Source organism: Geospiza fortis, unplaced genomic scaffold (genome assembly GCF_000277835.1).
Source record: "Geospiza fortis unplaced genomic scaffold, GeoFor_1.0 scaffold98, whole genome shotgun sequence".
Classification (NCBI taxonomy): domain Eukaryota; kingdom Metazoa; phylum Chordata; class Aves; order Passeriformes; family Thraupidae; genus Geospiza; species Geospiza fortis.
The window spans coordinates 3,753,771-3,772,968 of NW_005054306.1; the positions used below are offsets into that span (position 1 = coordinate 3,753,771).

General features: G+C 43.9%; 1 protein-coding gene across 1 annotated transcript in view; it reads right to left on the bottom strand.

Annotated features, from left to right (window-relative positions):
* Positions 1 to 1,903: 1,903 nt before the first annotated feature.
* The window catches only part of METTL24 (methyltransferase like 24), a 30,450-nt gene continuing 13,155 nt past the window's right edge, over positions 1,904 to 19,198 (bottom strand). The window contains exons 5-6 of the mRNA XM_014312043.2: positions 17,602 to 17,830; positions 1,904 to 3,366 (exon numbers count right to left, since the gene is read on the bottom strand). Coding sequence (XP_014167518.1) covers positions 3,052 to 3,366; positions 17,602 to 17,830 — 544 coding nt within the window. The 3' untranslated portion in view covers positions 1,904 to 3,051. The remainder of the gene's footprint in view (positions 3,367 to 17,601; positions 17,831 to 19,198) is intronic.

The window sequence follows — 19,198 nt, forward strand, 5'->3', positions numbered from 1 at the left end:
GTAGAACTGGGCAATGCCTGTAATGGTGATGCTGCGCAGATCTGGAGCTGAGTCTGACTTCCTCCATGGCCATGCAGTTCCCAGTCTCCAGGCTGTGGCTACAAGGGCAGAATGCCCTGTCCACACTGTTTTTGATGGTGCTCTCTGTACCTAGCCCTTGAGGAAGGGGGAAGCTGTGGTGATTTCTGTGCAGGTGTGATCTGGCAAGGGTTGTGGATTGCAACACTGGCCTGTGGTTACTGCATGGAGATGATCTCTGAGCAGGTCAGGGGCAGTTGTGCCTGGGTATGGCAGTGGGTAGACACAGACTCCACACAACATCCCTCAGCCTGTCCACTGCAGCAGTCAGCCAGCAGTGCCTTGTGTCCCTGGGCATACACCCAGCAGCTCAGTCATTAGGAGACAGGAACTGAATTCATTTAAAGGTCTGTCCTTTAGGTAAAAGAGATCAATAAAAGAGAAGGGGTAAGGGCATAAAGCAAGGCTCAGAAAGGAAGGCTGTAACTCTGCTCTAAGAGACGTGAAGTAGAAAAGCACAGAGAGTGCATTAAATAAGCACCGTTCATTTTCTCTTATAATATCATGTAACTACCTCCAGAATGACAAATGGCTTTTATCTACCCTGTATTAGAGATAAGGTTTTCTTTAAAATTACCATAGTTATTGAAATCTTTTTTTGCCAAAGATGTATTTGCTGTAGCCTGAAGCGTTTCTGACACTACCTGGCAATCCCAAGCAAGAGATTACCAGAAGGTTTATTAAACTCCCTCACTAACCAAAGAACCAGGATGGACCTCTACTCCACTTCTGTAATTTGCATATCACCATATTACCTCAGGGAAATAAATGATGGAAGATGTGCTTCTGTTTTGAATTTTAACATCTGAGAGAGGTCATGTAATTTATTTTTCAACCTCTACTGGTTTCTTAAACAAATGATAATAAGCTACTAGGCTACTTACTCTAAGACTAGTTAGGAGGAAAAACCTGCACAGTGCTGGAACCCATACTTTTATACTTCATTAATAAATCAGGACTTGCAGCTGGACTTTTGCCACCTCATTATTTGAAAAATGGGAGTTGAGCCATTCTGCGGTGCAGCGAGCGTGGCCATTCCAACATACCAGATATTAGTTTAGGAAACCTGGCAGCCTCCTGCATTTTGATTAATCTCCTCATGGCTCTGCATCATTAAATAACTTCAGTACTGAATGTATGAGGCTTGTAGCAAGGCTGGCTGTCACAAAGAAGGCATTTCTTACTCGTTTCCCAGAGGTTGTGGATCTCTTGGATTGTGCATTACCCGCTTCAGGGATGGCAATAGGTAGCTCAGCCCTAAGGAGAATGCTGTGCCCAACATCTTGGACGTGGGGAATTGTACACATCTGTATCAGGTCATCTTGGTTTTGATGCAGAGCTGAGGACATGGTGGGTACCCACAGTGCCCTGCCCTGGGTGTCTGCAAAGCCCTGGTCCAGGTGGGATGTGCAGGAGCAGAAACAGGAGCTACTTTTATAGAATCATAGAATATCTCAAGTTGGAAGGGACCCAGTGAGGATCATCAAGACCAACTTGTTGCTCCTCACAGGACCTAAAATTAAACTAGGTTAGTAAGAGAGTCATGCAGAGATTGCCTGAACTCTGACAGGCTTGGTGCCATGGCCACTTCCCTGGGAAGCCTGTTCCAGTGACTGACCACCTGCTGGGGTAAAGAACCTTTTCCTCATAACCCATCTGAACTTCCCCTGACACAGTTTCATTCCATTTTTTCATGTTCTGACACTGGTCACTGGAGAGAGGAGATCAAGATCTCCCCCTCCACCACTTCCCTTGAGGAAGCGGTAGACTTGGAGAAGTTGGAAACCAAAGGCAGTTAAAAAGCCCACATACCAAAGACACGAAAGCGGTGACATCTTGTATTTTAATGAAAAGTTTAATATCAAAATTCATCTAAAGATAAGAAAAAATCCAACCTGCTATATATTTTCAGCTCCCCCCATTCCTTAGCTCTTTGGGGAATGTCAAAATCTCCTGGGGCACTGCAGACAATCCACATTCCAGCCTGCAGAACCCCAGCACAGCTGCAGTCCAGGGCACCACCTCAGCCAGCATCAGTGCAGATCCAGGTTCTGGCCTCCCTATGCCAGGGAGAGGCAAGGTGGTGAGGCACAGCACTGGAAATGTTTAACTAAACCCCAAAACAAACAAAAAAGACCAGGTTGCACTTTTGTCTCTTACATATATCTCACTAGATCAAAAACCACTTGCTGCAGCCATTGCAGGAATAATTTCAATCAAGCTGTACTTTAAGCAGATGAACTAGGGGAGACCTGTCTTCTGTGGCTGAAGGCTCTTGAGGATGAGTTAGGGGAGCGCTGGCAGCAGCTTATCCAGCAGTTGAGTGTCTCTGTCCCACTGTCTCCTGTGCCAGAAGCACTGAAGTCACTTTCTGCAGCCAGACTACCTTAAAAAACCTAGGTCAAGACACTCAGAAGCTGCTCAAAGAAATAGGTAGGAACTTAGTTTGGTGGTGGTTTCTGTCTCTGCCAAATTCAGCTGAAATTTGCCAGTGGGTTCAAGAACATACTGTTCTTGCCTAAAGTTTGTTCCATAGGAAACAAGGCCACAGTAAAAAAGGTGCAAATCAAAGATGATCACTTTACAGAGGAGTAACACTCGACACTTTCTTAAAAAGACACCTCATCACAAGCACTCTCCTGCCCAAGGGCTGGTCCAGCTCAGCCAGCAGAGCTTCCCAGGGCAGCCCCAGAAGGGTGCCCTCCTTGCTGGCATGTTCAGGTATGGGGCAGCCTGGAAAAGCCATGCTCTTAGCTCCACCAGACAAACCTTTACAGAAACCTCTGTATAGCAAATCTGCACCATGTATCTTCTCCTATTGCCAGTTCTTCTGACAATATATAAATATAAAAGCCATTTTGTTAGCAGTCACTGTGTGCACATTTAGCAACTTTAGCCAGTGACACCAAAATCCTCTTCAATAACGCTACAGGGCCAGATGGCTTGCAATCACACATCATGAATTCCTTTCTGCTATTTCCATCTTGTATTTACCCAGCTCAGTGTGTAACAGCTACTGGCATTGAAGGCTTCCTTTTTCAGAAACATCTGTGGTTTTGATAAGTCTTTGTAGGTATGGAAAAGCCTGAAGTCCTTGAGCTCCAGTTCTCGGAGCAGACTGTACCAGTACCGCACCACAGTGCTGTCATTGCCACTGACCTCAAACCCAGGCCAGTGGATGTGCACCTCAAAGACCAGCTGTCCTATCTGCTCAACAACATCTTCCAGGATCAGGTTTTCCAAAATTTTCCACTCGGCGCTCTCCACGTCTGCCTTGAGGACATCAATCTGCAACAAAAGCACCATTACCATGTGAAAATGAGAAACTTTGCAGTTGTATAACATCTGAAACCAGGGTTGGCCATTTTTCAATACACATAGATTTGCATTTTGTATTAAAAAATAAAGCAAAAAGTCTCAGAGGACTAACACAGCAGTACACAGAGTTTCAGGCTGAACTGTTCACAGCCTTTTTCCTCCTGCCTCCAGCTCAGGGTCAAAGAGCTGCATATTCCAAACTCCTCCTATAACCAAAGCATGTTACTGGTTCCTTCACAATCCTTGGTTGGCATCACAGCTATGAAAAAAAGAAACAGAACCAAATAACAGACTCAAATCCACTAACAGGGATTACCTGCACCATAGCTGAGTAGGGTGCTTGTGAGCCATATGCTACATGCATCACACAAGTGCAAGAGCAAGAGAAGAGCAAAGCAAAAAATGAACACAGTGAGCAGCTCAGGTGATCAGCTGCCCTTGGCCAAGCTCCTGGCTGCAGCTTTTGCAGGCATCACTACAGATGCTGAGAGAGGAGGACCAAAACAAAGGACAACTATGCAAAGAGTCTTCAGGATTTTCAGGGCAGCTCCTCTAAAGGAAAAGGCACAGCAGAAAAGAAGACATGAAGGTGTTTGAAAGGAATAACAGATCTAACACAAAAGTGCCACATTCTAGTTTTAGACCATTGTTTAATTTGTAGTGAGATATTCAGCAATCCAGCTTCTCACAGCTGTGGGTTGACTTTGTTTAGAGATTAGCTGGGGGAGGCAAGCTGATGCTTTAACATTAAAAGAGCATTTCATCACCATTTCACACCTGGTAGAGAACAACGACCACAGCGCAGCAGTGGTCACAAGCTGCAGAGCTCAGCTTGTTTTCCAGAGCCCAGCACGGGAAAGTCCTACACCATGAGAGTAGGGTTTGCCTGTGCCAGTTCCACCTGAGCTGATGCTTCTGCCCATCTGCTCGCACTCAAGATGGGTTTGAAGTGAAAATCTGAAGACTTTATTTAGTCAAGAATTCCTAAAAAAAAAAAAAAAACAAAAAGAAAAGAAAAAAGAAAACCCTCCAAAAATCAAACCAAGAGAAAAACAAAAACAAAACCAACAAAAACCCAAAAATCAACAAAACCCCCAGATTCTCTCTGGTAGTCTACCTTAACCACTTGCAGCAGTATCAAAAAAAGACACTTGTGCGGGTATAGGAGAGAAATTTGGGTAAGTAATGTAAAAGCACTTCCAAGGCAACTGTTCTCCTAAGCTGCCCCATGCCAGGGCTGGTTGGTGCCATGCATGCCATCTCCTATCTGTGGGGTTCTGCACTGAGCACAGGGCAGGGGTTGTGCTGCGAGCACATCTCCAGTCCAACCAGAGCTGTGCTTTGCATGGGCCACGGCCAAGAAACCACAGGGCCATGGCAAGGGGTGGCCACATCCTCCTTCCCTTGTTCCATGGATGGCTGACTGGAGGTGCCAGGGGCTGAAGTGCTGGGCTCCAGAGCTCACAGCCACATCAGCCCTCCTCAGGGGCTGTGCCCCAGCACTAAGGATGGGCATGGCATGGCAGGAATCTGTAGGTGCTGGACACTTGCCCATTCTGGTCTCCATCTGTAAAACAAGGGTGGCAATCACTGAACAGGGGTTGAGTGCATGAAGGGCTGTGGGACTTGCATGGAACAAGCTGTAAAACAGCTGGAAACAAAACATCACATTTTCAGAGCAGGACTTGAATGAGGTCCATGGTCACAGAGTGAATCCTAACAAGCCAAGCCACCGCCTGTGTGCTCATTAAGAAGGCATTGTGCCTCCTTCACTCTGTAGGAGGCAGGGGGCCAGTGGAAAATGACCGAGGGACTGTGGAATTAAAGCCCATATTGTGGTATGTGCCCATGGAGAGCAGAAAGGAAGGTTGCACAGACAGCCTTAGCTCTGGTATTTCCTAACTTGCCCCTCTAACAAAGAGCCTGTCAGTCTGTCCGTCCACGGGTCAGTGAAACAGTCGAACGCAGCGCTCCATTGGGTTCAAGGGGGGGCTGAATTTAAATGATGCTGCTCATGACATTTCAGCTGGTGGGTGAGCCCACTTGTTCTCCTTCATACATTTAAATCGGTTATTTATTTTGCAAATACCAACTCATATCTCTACCTGCAATGCAGTTTCACAGGCAGCTGGTTCCACACGGGTGCGATTGCCACAGGACCACGCTGCCACACTTAACAAACCACAGATTTTTATCTCTGGGAGACTTATGTAACTTTGAAAGCAGACAAATTATTCAAACCCTTTTTTTTTTTTTTTCAGGGGGAGGGGGTAGATGGATAGGGGAAGAAATGTTTCTAGGCATTTGGTTTTGTTTTCCCATGGCATCAGTAGGACATCTTTTTCCCATGGTAATGTTTCCAGTCCTTCAGGTTTGTTTGTTTTTCTCTCATGACACTAGCTGCTGCTCTGGCTGCTCAGCAGGCACTCTGCATGCTCTGTGCTGTATTTGCAAAACTGATCTGAAAAGTGGCTGGTAACCAGTGTTTCAGTAGGAGAAAATGAGTTACTACAATAACAGCTTGGGCATATAATGAAATGACCAGGAAAGAAACACGAGGCTAGTGGAAATGTGCTGCATACACAAACCAGAGGCTCTTTGTTGCTCTTAGTGCCCTGCACTGCTCAGAAACCTGGAGGGAGGAAGGTACCTGTCTCAACCCACCAAATTCCATGACTACCTTCCAGGCAAGGTGTCCCTCTCTGCCCAGAATCTCCAGTGCCATTCATTTTGCACTATGCCATGGATAGTGTAAAATGAATGGCAGAACAGCTCTGTTGAGGCATATCTGAGCAAGTTACAAGCATCCTGCTAACACCAAATGCAAGTTTTGTGATGATTAGACAGCTCAGGAGATATTTACCATTGGTGATAAGCAGCACACTACCAATAAGAAATGCACTACCACCTTCCAGTTGCCTTGATCCAAAGTGCCAGTGAAAGGATTAGTGGACAAATCTATAAATTCAGAGCTCTAATTCACCCGGGAGCACAGCTGGAGTCTGCTGCTGTGAATAAACCCTGGAGGGCAAAGATCTACAGTGCCTGAAGGTAAAGTATGGCAGTGAGTTTCAAGCACTCACAAAGGCTGGTTCCTCTTATCTTCCACAAATCCTCTTATCCTCCATGAACTAACTAGGTTATCACAGAAAAGTTTAAAAATGTGGATTTTGGAATGTTTTCTCAGTTTAGCTCCCTTGAAAGAGCACTGCAGCATTGCACCACTTACACTTGGAGGGAAGAAAAAAAAAAAAGAGGGCCACGCTCATGCACAACCAAGCATATAAAACAGCTGAAAAAATGTGTTTTACTTAGTGAAGGTCAACATACACTGTATGAAGGCTCATTTCTTCTTTTTAGGGTAATGACTTGTTACAAGTGTGCATCATTTCCTCAAGCAGAGATCTGAGCTCTGTTCACCTTGGCTGCTTTTGAAACACCAGGGTTAATGGGGATTTCAGGCTCTGTGCTGCCCCGTGGGCATCATTTAAAGCTCCCCATGGAGAAGAGTCAATTGAGAGTGAGTAGCTGGAGGAAGCAATTTAGCTGTATTACTTCCAGCATGAGCTCAGCATGTGGAAGTGGAAGCCAGAAAAGGCAAAAACAGCAAATGCAGGTCAGGTACAGAGGATCCCTCCAGTTCTGCGGGAGCAGGTCTGCAGTGTAAGCTTGGGAGGAGGGAGAGGAGGGCTGGCTACAGCTTTCAGGCACGGGGACAGATCTCAGAACCACCTCAGCCTCCTGAACTGCAGGGCTGCTCCCACAGTGGAAGAGAAAAATATTCCTCTGCTCTGGTTCCCTGTGATACCAGGCTACCATTCTGACATCAGCTGTACAGCAAGGAAAAGTCTGCTGGCTTTTTCATCAGTTTTTCCCCCCTTTCCCTAAGTACAATTCTCTGTTGTCAGAAAACAAAACTCTGGAAGAAGTTGTTTAATTTACATTTTGATAGCATGTCTTTGCAGGTAACAGCAGGTGCTTGGGTGTGTTTTGTTTAACTGTAACTTCCCTCTTATCCTTTTCCCACATGCAGATTTTCAGCATGATATTCCCTCATTTTCTTTCCTCTCAAAATGCATCCACAGCCTGTCCTCACCAGCAGGAGATGGCTTGGATGTAAAGTCCCTTTCATTCCCGTTTATTCTTAGTGAAGGCTGTAATTGATGGCAGCCAGGATGCCACATAGCCTAATAGCAAATTATGCTCCCAGCAGCTTGTGACTGTCTCTTCCCATGCTCCCTCCCTGTGAGCAGTGGGAGGGGGAAACATCCTGCCTCTCTCTGAGCCATCTGCTGGGGAGACCAGGACTGCTGGGGGCCTGGCCAGAGCAGCACGGGTGCTGAAATCAGGAGAAAAGTCAATCACTGCTGAGCAGTGATGTACAGCTCCAACCAGCAGCACTTCTCTTTCAAATGACTGCCCTTCCTTCCTGCTCACATTTACACCTCTCTTGGTGGTCTGTACAGCCAGTTGCAAATTGGCTCTAGAACAAATGTGTCATTTGAGATTATACACTCCCAGTGTGACAGATCAGGCACGTCTTCAAGAATCTGCTTAAGGCATCAAAGTCACAAAGCTGATTTGTGCAGTTGGGTGCTTACAGGGTCTTTGGTCTTTTTTTACAGTAAAGGGCAACTGTCCAGTTGTAGTTACTCATACAATATCCACATCACTGAAACAGAAAGCCTGCAGTGAGTGCAGGCAAGCTTCATACCTCTGCTCTCACCACTGATTCTCCACAGCCTCACAAGTGACAGTCTGTTCTCCCAGTTCTGGGGATGTACTCCCATGGACCCATTACACAGCAGGAGCAGGATATTAAGTAATACTATGTTTACCACTTAAATCAGAGAAAATGTTTCAAAGCAATATTTTAAAACTTATTTAACTTTCTCACAGCCAACTATCAGTACAGCAACAGCAGCAATGGCCCCAGACAAATGCACCCATACAGAAAGCCCACCCAGCACAGGCAGGAGGCACCAATCTGAGCTGCATGCTCAGGAGCACTATGAGCACTTTGCTCTCCCATGGGGGACTGTTCCTAGGAAAGATCCATGCTGGCAGCCCAAGTGTTTCCTTCATACAGCCTCAGAGCCCAGGTCTGGGGGACAACCTGGCATTTTAATTCTCCAGCTCTTCCCGTGGTCGCTGATGCCAAGACATTTCCCATATACGCTGCATCTGGAAGGAATTTCTCTCTGAGGACCCATTCCAGAATAAAAGATACATAGACCCCATCCAGTCCAGTTAACTGGACCAGTTAAGCAATGTCTCTTACTCCAGTGGACAGGCAGAGAAGAGACCTTTTAGTGGGCAAAAGGCTCCTTTTAATGACACTTTACCAAAGGACAACATAATCTTGGGACAAACAACTCCCGGATGATTTACAAGATCATGGCCTGAAATCCTTTCTCCCTGGCTGCAGTTGGTCAGGAGGTCACAGGTTTTCACCTGTAGCCTTCTGTCACCACATACATTGTTCTTTGTCATGGGACCAGTTCTTGGCATCTTTCCTATTTTGTGCCGGACACTGGACTAGTCAGAGACAGCAGGGCACTTGTTAATCATCTTCTGGTCATAGAAAAATACGGTCTCCAAACTAAATTGATTTTCAGACAGGTTTGATGGGTTTAGCTAGCTCTACACTATAATGATCTTAAAGCCAGACATCTTGTCTAGCTTGCTACCCAGCAAGACCAAGGTTCCAGAGAAGAGGTTCTACAAACCCTGCATGGAGCAGGCACACACTGCACATGGACGTGGCTGAGGGAGAAGACCTTCCCCTCACAAGACAAACTGAGCATCAAAGATCTTTGTTCGCCATTTCTTTAAACTAAGACTAGTCTCCAGAGCAGGCAACAGGAACCTCACCACTCACTAGCTGAAGACTCAAAGTGATGCTTCCTCAGAGGAAAAGGTGAAGAGTCACTGTGAGGACATAAGCCTTCAAACAGTGACCTCCTCATCTGCTCTGATTGGCAGCAGCTCACAAGTGTTCACCTCTGCTCAGAAACACTGTGCTCCAGCTCCCATTTGCACCCTGTTACCTTTTCCAGTTCACATGGCTCTCCTGCTGTAGACTAAAACATGAAAACAACCCAGATGCCTCACCCAGTCCTTCAATCCAATATCGAGATTGCCCAAGTAGGAAAAATTCCAAATCTCACAAGGGGTCTGCAGAAACCCCGACTTTAAATAAATTAACAGCCTGATCAGCTGCAAAAGCTCTGCTTGGCAATGCCCATGCTGCAAACAGACATTTTAAACACTGCGTGCACTCCTCCAGCAGCTGCTCTGTGTGCAGCCCTGGCTGGGCACAGGAGCTGCTTTGCAAAACGTGCATTCAGCCATCCAATCCTGCAGGAGACATCCTGCTGCCCACTCCCCCCACAGAGGGGGGGAAACCCTTTCCTTTCTGCTCTTTTGGTCTTCTCTGCCAGACACCGCTGGATGCCTGTGGGAACGGATATTTACTCAAAAGAATAAATGGTGTATGCTGGACCCTCCAGCCTCTTCATTAGAGGGGAACAAACATTTGCTGTCTGTTTGTGCTGATGGTGGGACACAGCTCCATGCTTGCATAAAGCCACATTATCCTGGTCTTGCTAGAAGTGAAAGCCAGCAGCAACAGGTCAGGCACATTGCAGCAGGACAAGGGAGCTGTCAGCGCAGGAGGTTTGCAATAGAAGGCAAATGGTAAAGCAACAATTGATTCCAGAGCCCTGAGGGGCAAGACCTGCAAGTGTGTGCAGGCAGTGTAAGGGACAGAGGGCTTAGGCTACCATAAAATAGTTGCTCAGAGTAAATAGCATTTTGGCTGCAAGGCCTTCTATGGTTTATTAACACAGTGCCCATAGGGGCCTTCAAAATGTGAGTAATTGAAGAAAGGAATCAAAGTCCCATCTTGAAAAAATGTCCACCACACCTTAAAGAACATCTCTTGCAGGATGAGAATCAGCAGCCCTGGTATATCCAAGTAGCTCCACTTAAATCTGGTGGAGGACTTGGTTCCCATCTGCACTTGCCAGAGCAATAAAGTCCTTTGAGACTGCACCCCTCCATGGGATCCATTTGTTTCATTCCATTTCTGGTCCAAGGTGCCAACCTGCCTCCCACGCTTGCAACCATGACAGGAAGAAAGTTGCACGTACATTCCTGGAAACATGAATAAAAACCATCACAAAATGCTTGCACAACTCAGATTTCATCTGGGACAGGCATTCAGGAGGGGCAAGAAGAACTGCTAAGCCTTTGATCTCTGGATTTCAAACTTTTGAGAATGGAGCCTTAAACTGCTGTCAGATGAAAAGAGAGACCAAAAAGGATCCAGACACTAAGGTTGAAAGTATTTAAACAAGATATGGCCAGTTCCAATGACAAGAACTTGTAAACCATGACAGGACGAGGGACAAATGTGGGGAGAAGAAAAAGTACATTTTTCAGAAAGCTCCTAGAGGCTCTGAATAGGGCATTTATCTGAAGCGCTTGTCAATGTCAACACCACTGGGAAATTGTGAGAAAGATGGGCAGTGGAGAAAAACCAGGATGCTCATAGAAAGGGGTTGCTCTCAATTCTCATTAAACCCATGCCACATCATGGACCACCACCCTGATCAGATGTTCAGTACCCCGGCCAAAATAAAACTGTAAAATTCCCATTACTGTGTTTAAGCCAGGGTTAGTGGCTTAAGGAGGAGCTGGGGAGTGTGCATACAGGTCTGAGCTCAGCAGGTACCTGCATCTGGTACCACCTTGTGAAGCAGGGCAGGCGCCCCAGGCTCCTGCCGAGCTCCAGGTTTGGCAGGAGGAAGGAACAGGACTGCCTGGTTTCCTACAGCAGCAGCACAGCTCTGTGCACTGCCCCACAGTGCCTGCAGCCAGTGCCATGCTCCTCTGAATGCAACTCTTAGACAGTGAAATAGTCAAATAAGAATGTGGAATTCAGCACAGCTTGCACAGCCCTCCAGCAAAGCTGGGGGAAAGCGGATTTTTACTACCTGATTTTTTTCTGAAGGGTCTTAACAACCACAACAAAGGTAGCAAAAAAAAAAAAAAAAAGAAGGAAAATAAAACCCTAAAAAGAATTGTCCTTCCCTTCTAATTTTTAGCAGACAATAATATGCTTTGAAAGTGCCTTTATTTCTTATTTTGAAAGATGACCTGAATAAGTTCTGCTTCAACAGTGCAATATTTTGATGCTTTCATTACAATTCAGGTGTTGCACTAGGCCTTTTCCTAGGGGAAGAAAAGGCTATGGATTGCACCATATTCAGCCAATAGTATCATTAAAAAGATCTTTCCTCTATGCCTGACAATTGCATACTGAACAGCACCTTCAGGTCGCTGTCTAGAAATACCAATATTCTTAACAGTGTCTTGGGAAGTGCTCCTGGTGGAGAGAATTTAAATGAGGCAAAAGGAGACGTAAGAGACCAAGAGAAAACCTGTAAAGGAAAGTGCATGAGGCACTTTGTGCACACAACACCAAAAGCAAGAGGTGGTGAGCAGTAAATCACTATCCAAGGATCTTTGCTTCCAGAAACATGAGGTTGTCAAGCTCATTTTTAGTTGCAGCCAAACTCTTCAATCTACCTACAATTAAAACACTTCAAGCAGCAGCAGCCTCAGCTGATTAAGCAAATACAGACCTATCACCACCTTGATTTCATTATCCCTGAAATGAAAAAATACACCCATGCAGGAAAGAAACACTGTGTGCCATGAGCATGTGGATTACTCAGGGACAACTATTACAAGGCTACAGAAGGCAGTGTTTCCAAGTGCAAGTAGAAACATCTGCACCAGCTTGACTGCCTCTTTTCAGCAAGGGTAGTAAGGTTTGCCAGCTCTCTTGGAGACCCCCAAACAAAGGGTTCCCACGTGGCACCAGTTGCTGCTCAAACTGCAGCAATGTCTGCCCTTGAATGAGACAAACTGCACCATAACAGTTTAGCTTGAGTCTATAAGGACCTCAACAGCTATCTCAAATGTAGAAATTTAAGTTAATGGAGGTGAGGTTCATGCTCCTCCATCCTGTGGCAGGTCATTTATCTAGACCATAAGCTCTAAGTGCTATGGTATTGCATCTGCCTGGTGCAAAAAGGTGCAGCGCTAAAATGGGACTTTGCTGAGCAGAGTTACTCCTTCTGCAAATAGGTCATGACCAGCCATTTACACTATGAAACAATTCAGTGTTCTGGGACAAAACTCTTTTTATTGTGCCATTCAGAAACTGATACAACAAGGAGACAGTCTGATGAGTCACAAAAAAGCAAACAAGATGATAAGCAGTAACTGCAGACATTTCCAGGGAAGGACAGTCAGGACATTTCCAGGAAGAAGGCAGTCACAGCCTGAGCCTTAGCAGAGACACCACTGGGACTTCTGAATAGGACTGATTGCTGATGCTCCAGCTGCAGGAGGGGCAGCACAACACAAATAAGATGTTATAGGAAATATAGGATCTCTCATATTGGAGAAATCTTAGAAAGGCCAGTATGATAGCCCTGCAAAAGCAAAGGCTGTTCTTCACTGCTATATATAGATGGTAAATAACAGCTGCAGAAAAAGGGCCACTTAAGCTTAAAGACCATTGATTGCACAAGAAAAATTGAACGTAAAAATAATGAGGCTAAAAATCAGATGAAGGATGGGTTTTTTCCTTTTAGAACTGAGATTCTGGAAAAGCCCCAGATAAGCATAAAAAGCAAAGAAAAAATTAAACCCTTTAAAGAATTCAGAATTCCAAACACTTACTTTAGGATTTGTGATGCAACAATTCAAAAGACTTGGTCTCATTTGTTCTTTCTGACACTAAGCCACATCTAGCGGAGCAGATCTGAGCTTGTGCCCCCCACTCCAGCAAGGTGATGGGAGCTGTCCCCCAGCTGCAGCAGCACCCGAGACAGGGACTCGTGTCCCTGCAAGAGCTCCTGGGCTTCTGACCTCCTGGCTTCTCATCTTGAGCTTAGGATTCCACACCAGGACCAGCCTGCAGGTGCTCATCAGCTGGGCTGAGGTCCTGCTGGGAACTGAGATGAACTGAGTGTGGAAGCACTGGTGGCACTCACACACCGAGCTAGGGCACACTGAACCTCAGTGAATGCAACTCACACTGAGCAACCCCAGGCTCCCTGGGCAATACCTAAGCCTAGCCTTGCAAAGGATAACCAAAGTTAAATGATTTTGTCCAAGCAGGGTCAAAAATATTCAAAAGCCTGTTCTGGCCCCTACAGCCCTAAGTTATGCATAGTAAAGAGTAATTACATGGATTTCATTGCTACAAATCTTGAACATGGACATTTCCCAATTTGAAGAGTTTATTTTTTGTTTTGTTAATAAAAATCACCATGCACATCTAAGCTGTTATACATTTTCTCTGGACTTTCATATCTACTTGTGTACTACCAACAGAGCTGATTTTAAGCAAAAATGGTTAATCCGTTCTTTAATACTAGTCCTTTCACATCAGCCTTCACAAAGCTGAAAGCAGCATAAAATAAATTCTGTAGTATCTACTTGAGGAGAAGAGCAAGTGATAAATTACTTGCCTAGGAGGAGATGATGTTATTAATCAACATGACTTCAGGGTATAGTGTTTTGAAGTTGTGTTGAGTATTAAATAACAGGTGAAGAGTTTTTTGCTTTTGAAATCCTAAATTGAAGCCTATTCAATAAAATGAAGCAAAATTATCCAAGTTGTTACAGAAAAAAATCTTCATGAAGAGAGAGTGTAAATTAAAGCCTTCACATCGAAATCAGGATGTAAAGATTGATTTGCATTTCTTTTCATAACAAACAATGACACAGTTTGGTCTCTTACAAAATTTGTTTGAGATAACTTGAATGTCAGGAGTTGAACACAGCTCTGCTGTCCACTGAAAGTTACAGCTATGAGTATTTCCTGATTAAATTAGGATTTTACCCAGCATTCTCAGATTCTCCTTTGCAGATGAATTTGTTTTACAAGAAAGAATTTCATCCACTGGTAAGCCATACTGCTAAGGAATGCAAATTCATGGCACTTACTGGGGGCATGACAAGAGACTTATCCTGCAGAGCTCCAGAGGGAGGAAAACTTCTACTGAAATAAAAATTTGCATGTATGGCCACTGTCCATTTTCTGCTCCTCAGGGCCTTTCTGTGGAAGGTTTTTAATTGTGCTTCACAGCACAATCTTTGGAATACAGAATACACTTAATAGCTTGGTTTGAATTTCTTGTTAATGGTTAGCAGTGCATAGAAGCAGGACAAGAGCCATCAGACATGAAAGGAAATCAGTGATGTTCAGACTGGATATAAGGAGAAACATTTTCATGAAGAGAACAATCCAGCAGGACAACAGCTGACCCAGAGAAGCTGGAAAGTCGCTGCTCTGGAGAAAACTCAGTGTTTTTCAAGACCAGAGTGGATAAAGCCTTGAACAACCTGGTCTGACTCCACAGCTGGCCTTGCTTTGAGCAGAGGACTGAACCACAAGCCATTCAGGATCCCTTCTGACTTGAATGCTCCAACAACTCTAGAAAGGAAGCTCTCCATGCATCTATCACTAATCCATGAGAAACACCAGCACTGTAGCATCCTCAGCCCTGTAGGTAATTAGAGAATAGGAAAGTGAAAGCTTTCATAAAGTTGAACTCCACTGCCATAAGAATCATGGCCTCTCAGTGGCTTTCTCCTTTTTTGCCCACTGTTCATCAAGAGTGCACTACAGAGTGTGCGTGTTCAGCAAAAAAGTTGAGGGCGGGGAGGATGAGCAAGATCAATTTTTACATCTTTATGCTTTCCTGTGGCTGATAAAATATTGCTCTTCTCAGAAGATACACCAGTAAATTTTCAGTTTAGATCTGTATATCAGGAAATAAGGCTCCCATGACATCCTTTGGAGATTATTCCAGGGCTTAAGAGATTTCACACTCTAATGGTTCCCAAAAATACTCTGACTATATGTTTCCTTTGTCAGCCACATCCTAATATATTACTAGATAAGTCCTCTGCCTCCAGGCCATTTACAATCCTCAGAGAACTGAGGACTGTTTTGCCACACAGCCAGTTAGAAAGATCAAGTTCGTCTAATCTTTTCTCACATCCACTCTGATTCCAAAAAGTGTTTGTATTTCTTGCCAAAATATCAGGATGGGTTTCCCTGGTGTGGATAGGGTCCCAGTATTGCCTGCAGAATAGCAGGTGTGCTCTCATCACTCAGGGTGCAAATGAGCCCATCCAAGTTCTTTGATTCTCTTGCACACAAAACCCCCAAAATGCAAGTTTTCTTTTCAAGACTACAACAGCAAGAACTTCAGGAGATCTTGTCTGCGCAGTCTTCATCAGCCTGATTTTCTAACATCAGTGGAAGTGGTTTCAGTCACTTGTAGGGTCTTGGATCAAGTCCCAAATCTCAAAGAATAAAAGCATGGATAAAATGAGGCATTAACTTCAAATGCAGCTGCCTGGAATTCCTGCCTTGAAGTGGGAATGGAACAACGTTGAGGGTAGGCGGAAGGGTTTTTTAAATTAAAAATGGGATGAAGAGCATGTTTCAATTTCCTAATTGAAAAACAGTGCTTCGGAAAATATTCTATGAAACTGTTTTGAATTAACTTATTTATTCAGTCAAGGGAACATTCCACTCACATTCAGCAGAAGAATGGTGTCTCTACAAAACATATAACTTCTCAGGCTGCCTTCCTTCTAAGTTAAAGAAAACCTAAACAGAAAAATGCGAGGACAGTCAGCCATTCAGGTATTTCACAAGTATAAAACATCAGAAAGTCTCAGAGTGTGTAACACTTTTATCCCCACTGAGAGAAAGTCAGCTCCTGACTTCACTAAGCCATAGCTTTGCACAGGGGAGCTCCTCAAATGCTACCAGAGCAAGAGGCTTTATACACTGTTCATAACACACCAAAACACTCAACCAAATCCCATGTCTAAGTAGACAGCTAGAAGAAAGCCTGGTTGCATGTGTTATGTGTGCATTATGTTCCTTGGCTGCCATCCAGCCCACAGTTTTCAGGAAGTTACACACTCAGAATTCACCCCTACATCCCTGTCTTTCACAGAAGGTGTTACAACCACTCTGTTCCACCATGATAACCTGACACTGGCCTCAGCAGGTCTGGTATGTCACAAGACTTGTACACTTTTTCTGGATTGGGTCATTAGTTTTTTGCTGCGTGACTAATTCCTCTAAAATCAAAACAATGCAAGGCACACATCAAAGAAAAGCCATCTCTGTCTCCCCAGATGTTTCACTAATGCACAGCCTAGTACAGTTACAGTATGATTAGGAAGAAGAAGGAAAAGGCTCCTTTTCTCTGCTCTTATCTTCAAAATGTTCCAATCAGTAGAGCTGAACCAAAAGAAAACATTTTAAAAAGGTAAAAAGTGAACCAAAAAGGACATCTTGCATTTTTAAATAACAAGCCAAACAAACGTTGCCCTGCTTGCTTTGTAAATCTTACAGAAGAGCACCTCTTTAGCCCAGGCTGCCTATTTCTTGAAAAACAATGACAAGCAGAACTAGCTGCAGGCAATGAAGTATATTAGCATTTGAATTCATGTTTGTATATCCTCTGAAGGAAAAACTCTCTTAAAAGCAACCTAAGAACTTCCTGAAATGTATTATGGCAAGATTTATTTGAGATTTGAAGATTCCTGATGTCTTTATAGTTCCTTAAAAACAAACTGGGAAATGTTAAAAAAACACCCCACCAATTGCTGCCAATTTCAAAACAGGATGTTTTTGGTTTTGAGGACTGTAATTAGGAACAGTGACCTTGAAAATGTCAACAAACCATCCATTACCTCTTCTCTTCTAATTACTGTTGCAAATATTGTTTTCTCTTTATAAACTTGTCTGTGTGAGTAGTTTAGTTTTCATACTCAGGCAAAGACCAGAACTTCCACAGGACTCGATGTGCTAGCACCCACAATGTCACCAGATTCTTCAAGGGAAAAGGAAGTGAGGAGGAGAAAGAAAGCTATACAGCTTGGGATTTAAAATCATTGTGGCTGTTATCAGCACATAGAAAAAACAAGACAGAAAAGGCAGCCCTAAAAGAAATGCATTACAAGTACTGTTGAAGAAAAATCCGCTATCAGGAGAAGAGCTTGGTCTCCTCAGGTAGCAAGAAGGGAGATCTGGAGCTTTCCCAGCACCTAACCCGGTGTCAGAAACCTGACACACGAGCCCTTCCTTACCTTCTGATGTCCAAATTCATTCAGCACTGTGCCCAGCTTCTTAGTGTTGCTGTGAAGTTTATGAGCTGCAATGGCTGGGTTGGGATCCCTCCAGTCGATGGAGAGGCGATGGTGCCAGAGGTGCCGGCCCTGCTGGATGTGAGCTGACTTGATGCTGGGGTCAAAGCGGTGCACCTCACACCCACTGTTGGCCATGCTCAGCTCAAACTCGTTGTCATCATTGCCTAACCTATGTTAAAAAAAAATAAATTAAAAAATGTAATTATTAATGCAGCCAAAAGAACTATTAGTGAGTAGGATGTTCTGAGGATGGATTAACTTGAAGAAAATTCAAGCTCAATGCAATATTAGAACTTTCTAGGCAAGAACTAAACCACTTTTAGCCAGGCTGATAACTTTCCCAAAATACTTTTCCTTAATTCAGAAGGAAAATTTGTATGAAAGTAAATTAATTTACTTTCATACAAATTGGAAAAATTTGTACAAAAGTAAATTAAACATTGGAATCTTTGTGCTGTCATTATTCATACTAATATTTTATGTTTATATATATTCTCTATTTTCAATTTGCTTTTTTCTTGAAAAGTTTAAAATACTTTCCTTAGTCCCTGCTGCACAAACTTCCAATAACCAAGCTATAAGCAGAAGAGAAAATACATTTAAAATGGATGCAATACTACTTTGTAAAAATCTGGCATATTTCACACCACATCTGTCACCTGTTACAAACGTGACCCACAGTGACCACCAGTATGGACAAGACACAAGAACCAAATGCCTCTCTTTCTCTGTGGGCAGGAAGACACAGATTTAAAATAGCATATTTAAAAATAAGCACTTTACAACAGTAAGAGAGTTGTTACATAAACCTGAGAGAAAGATTGCTGCTAATTTGGTGAAGACCCCAAAGAAGAAGAAAAATTAATAGCCCCCTTGGACAGCAGTATTGTCTCAGTCCCTGCCTCTGTGAAAAGACATGTTTTAAAAGCCTGTGCCATATTCCCACCTCCTAAAACCCAGTGGTTCACACAGGGTGCACTAAAATGAAAAAAATCTGGTATTTACCATTGCAGTCACACATCTGAACCACAGGCCTTCCCTACTCTGTAAAACAGGATGTTCTCTTCATTCCTACTCCTCCAAGCTTATTCCAAATGTGATTCAAATCATGCACTAAACATTAAACTTAAACAAAACTAGCTGTTTGATATACACACATGTAGCATTGAGAAGAGAATTAAGATTTTTTCAAATCAGTTGTACTGCAAATTGTACAACTGAGATTATTCACTCTGTACTAACAGCAGAGCATTTATCTGTTGTGCACAGACCATGACAGGGCAGCACTCTCAGATGTACTAGCAGAGCACCTGCTACACTACACCACAGTTATCCTAAGCAAAGATGTGGGTCTGAAATAATTTTGGCTATTTGCATCAATATGTGAAATGTGGCACATTCTAAATCACATCACACACACTATGGTACAACGTTAGGCCAGCACTAAATGATCTACACAGATGACATACAGGTAAGATAAAATTAATTCAACTCATGAAACAATGTGTGGAAGAGCATTTGCTATGGAAGTTACCAA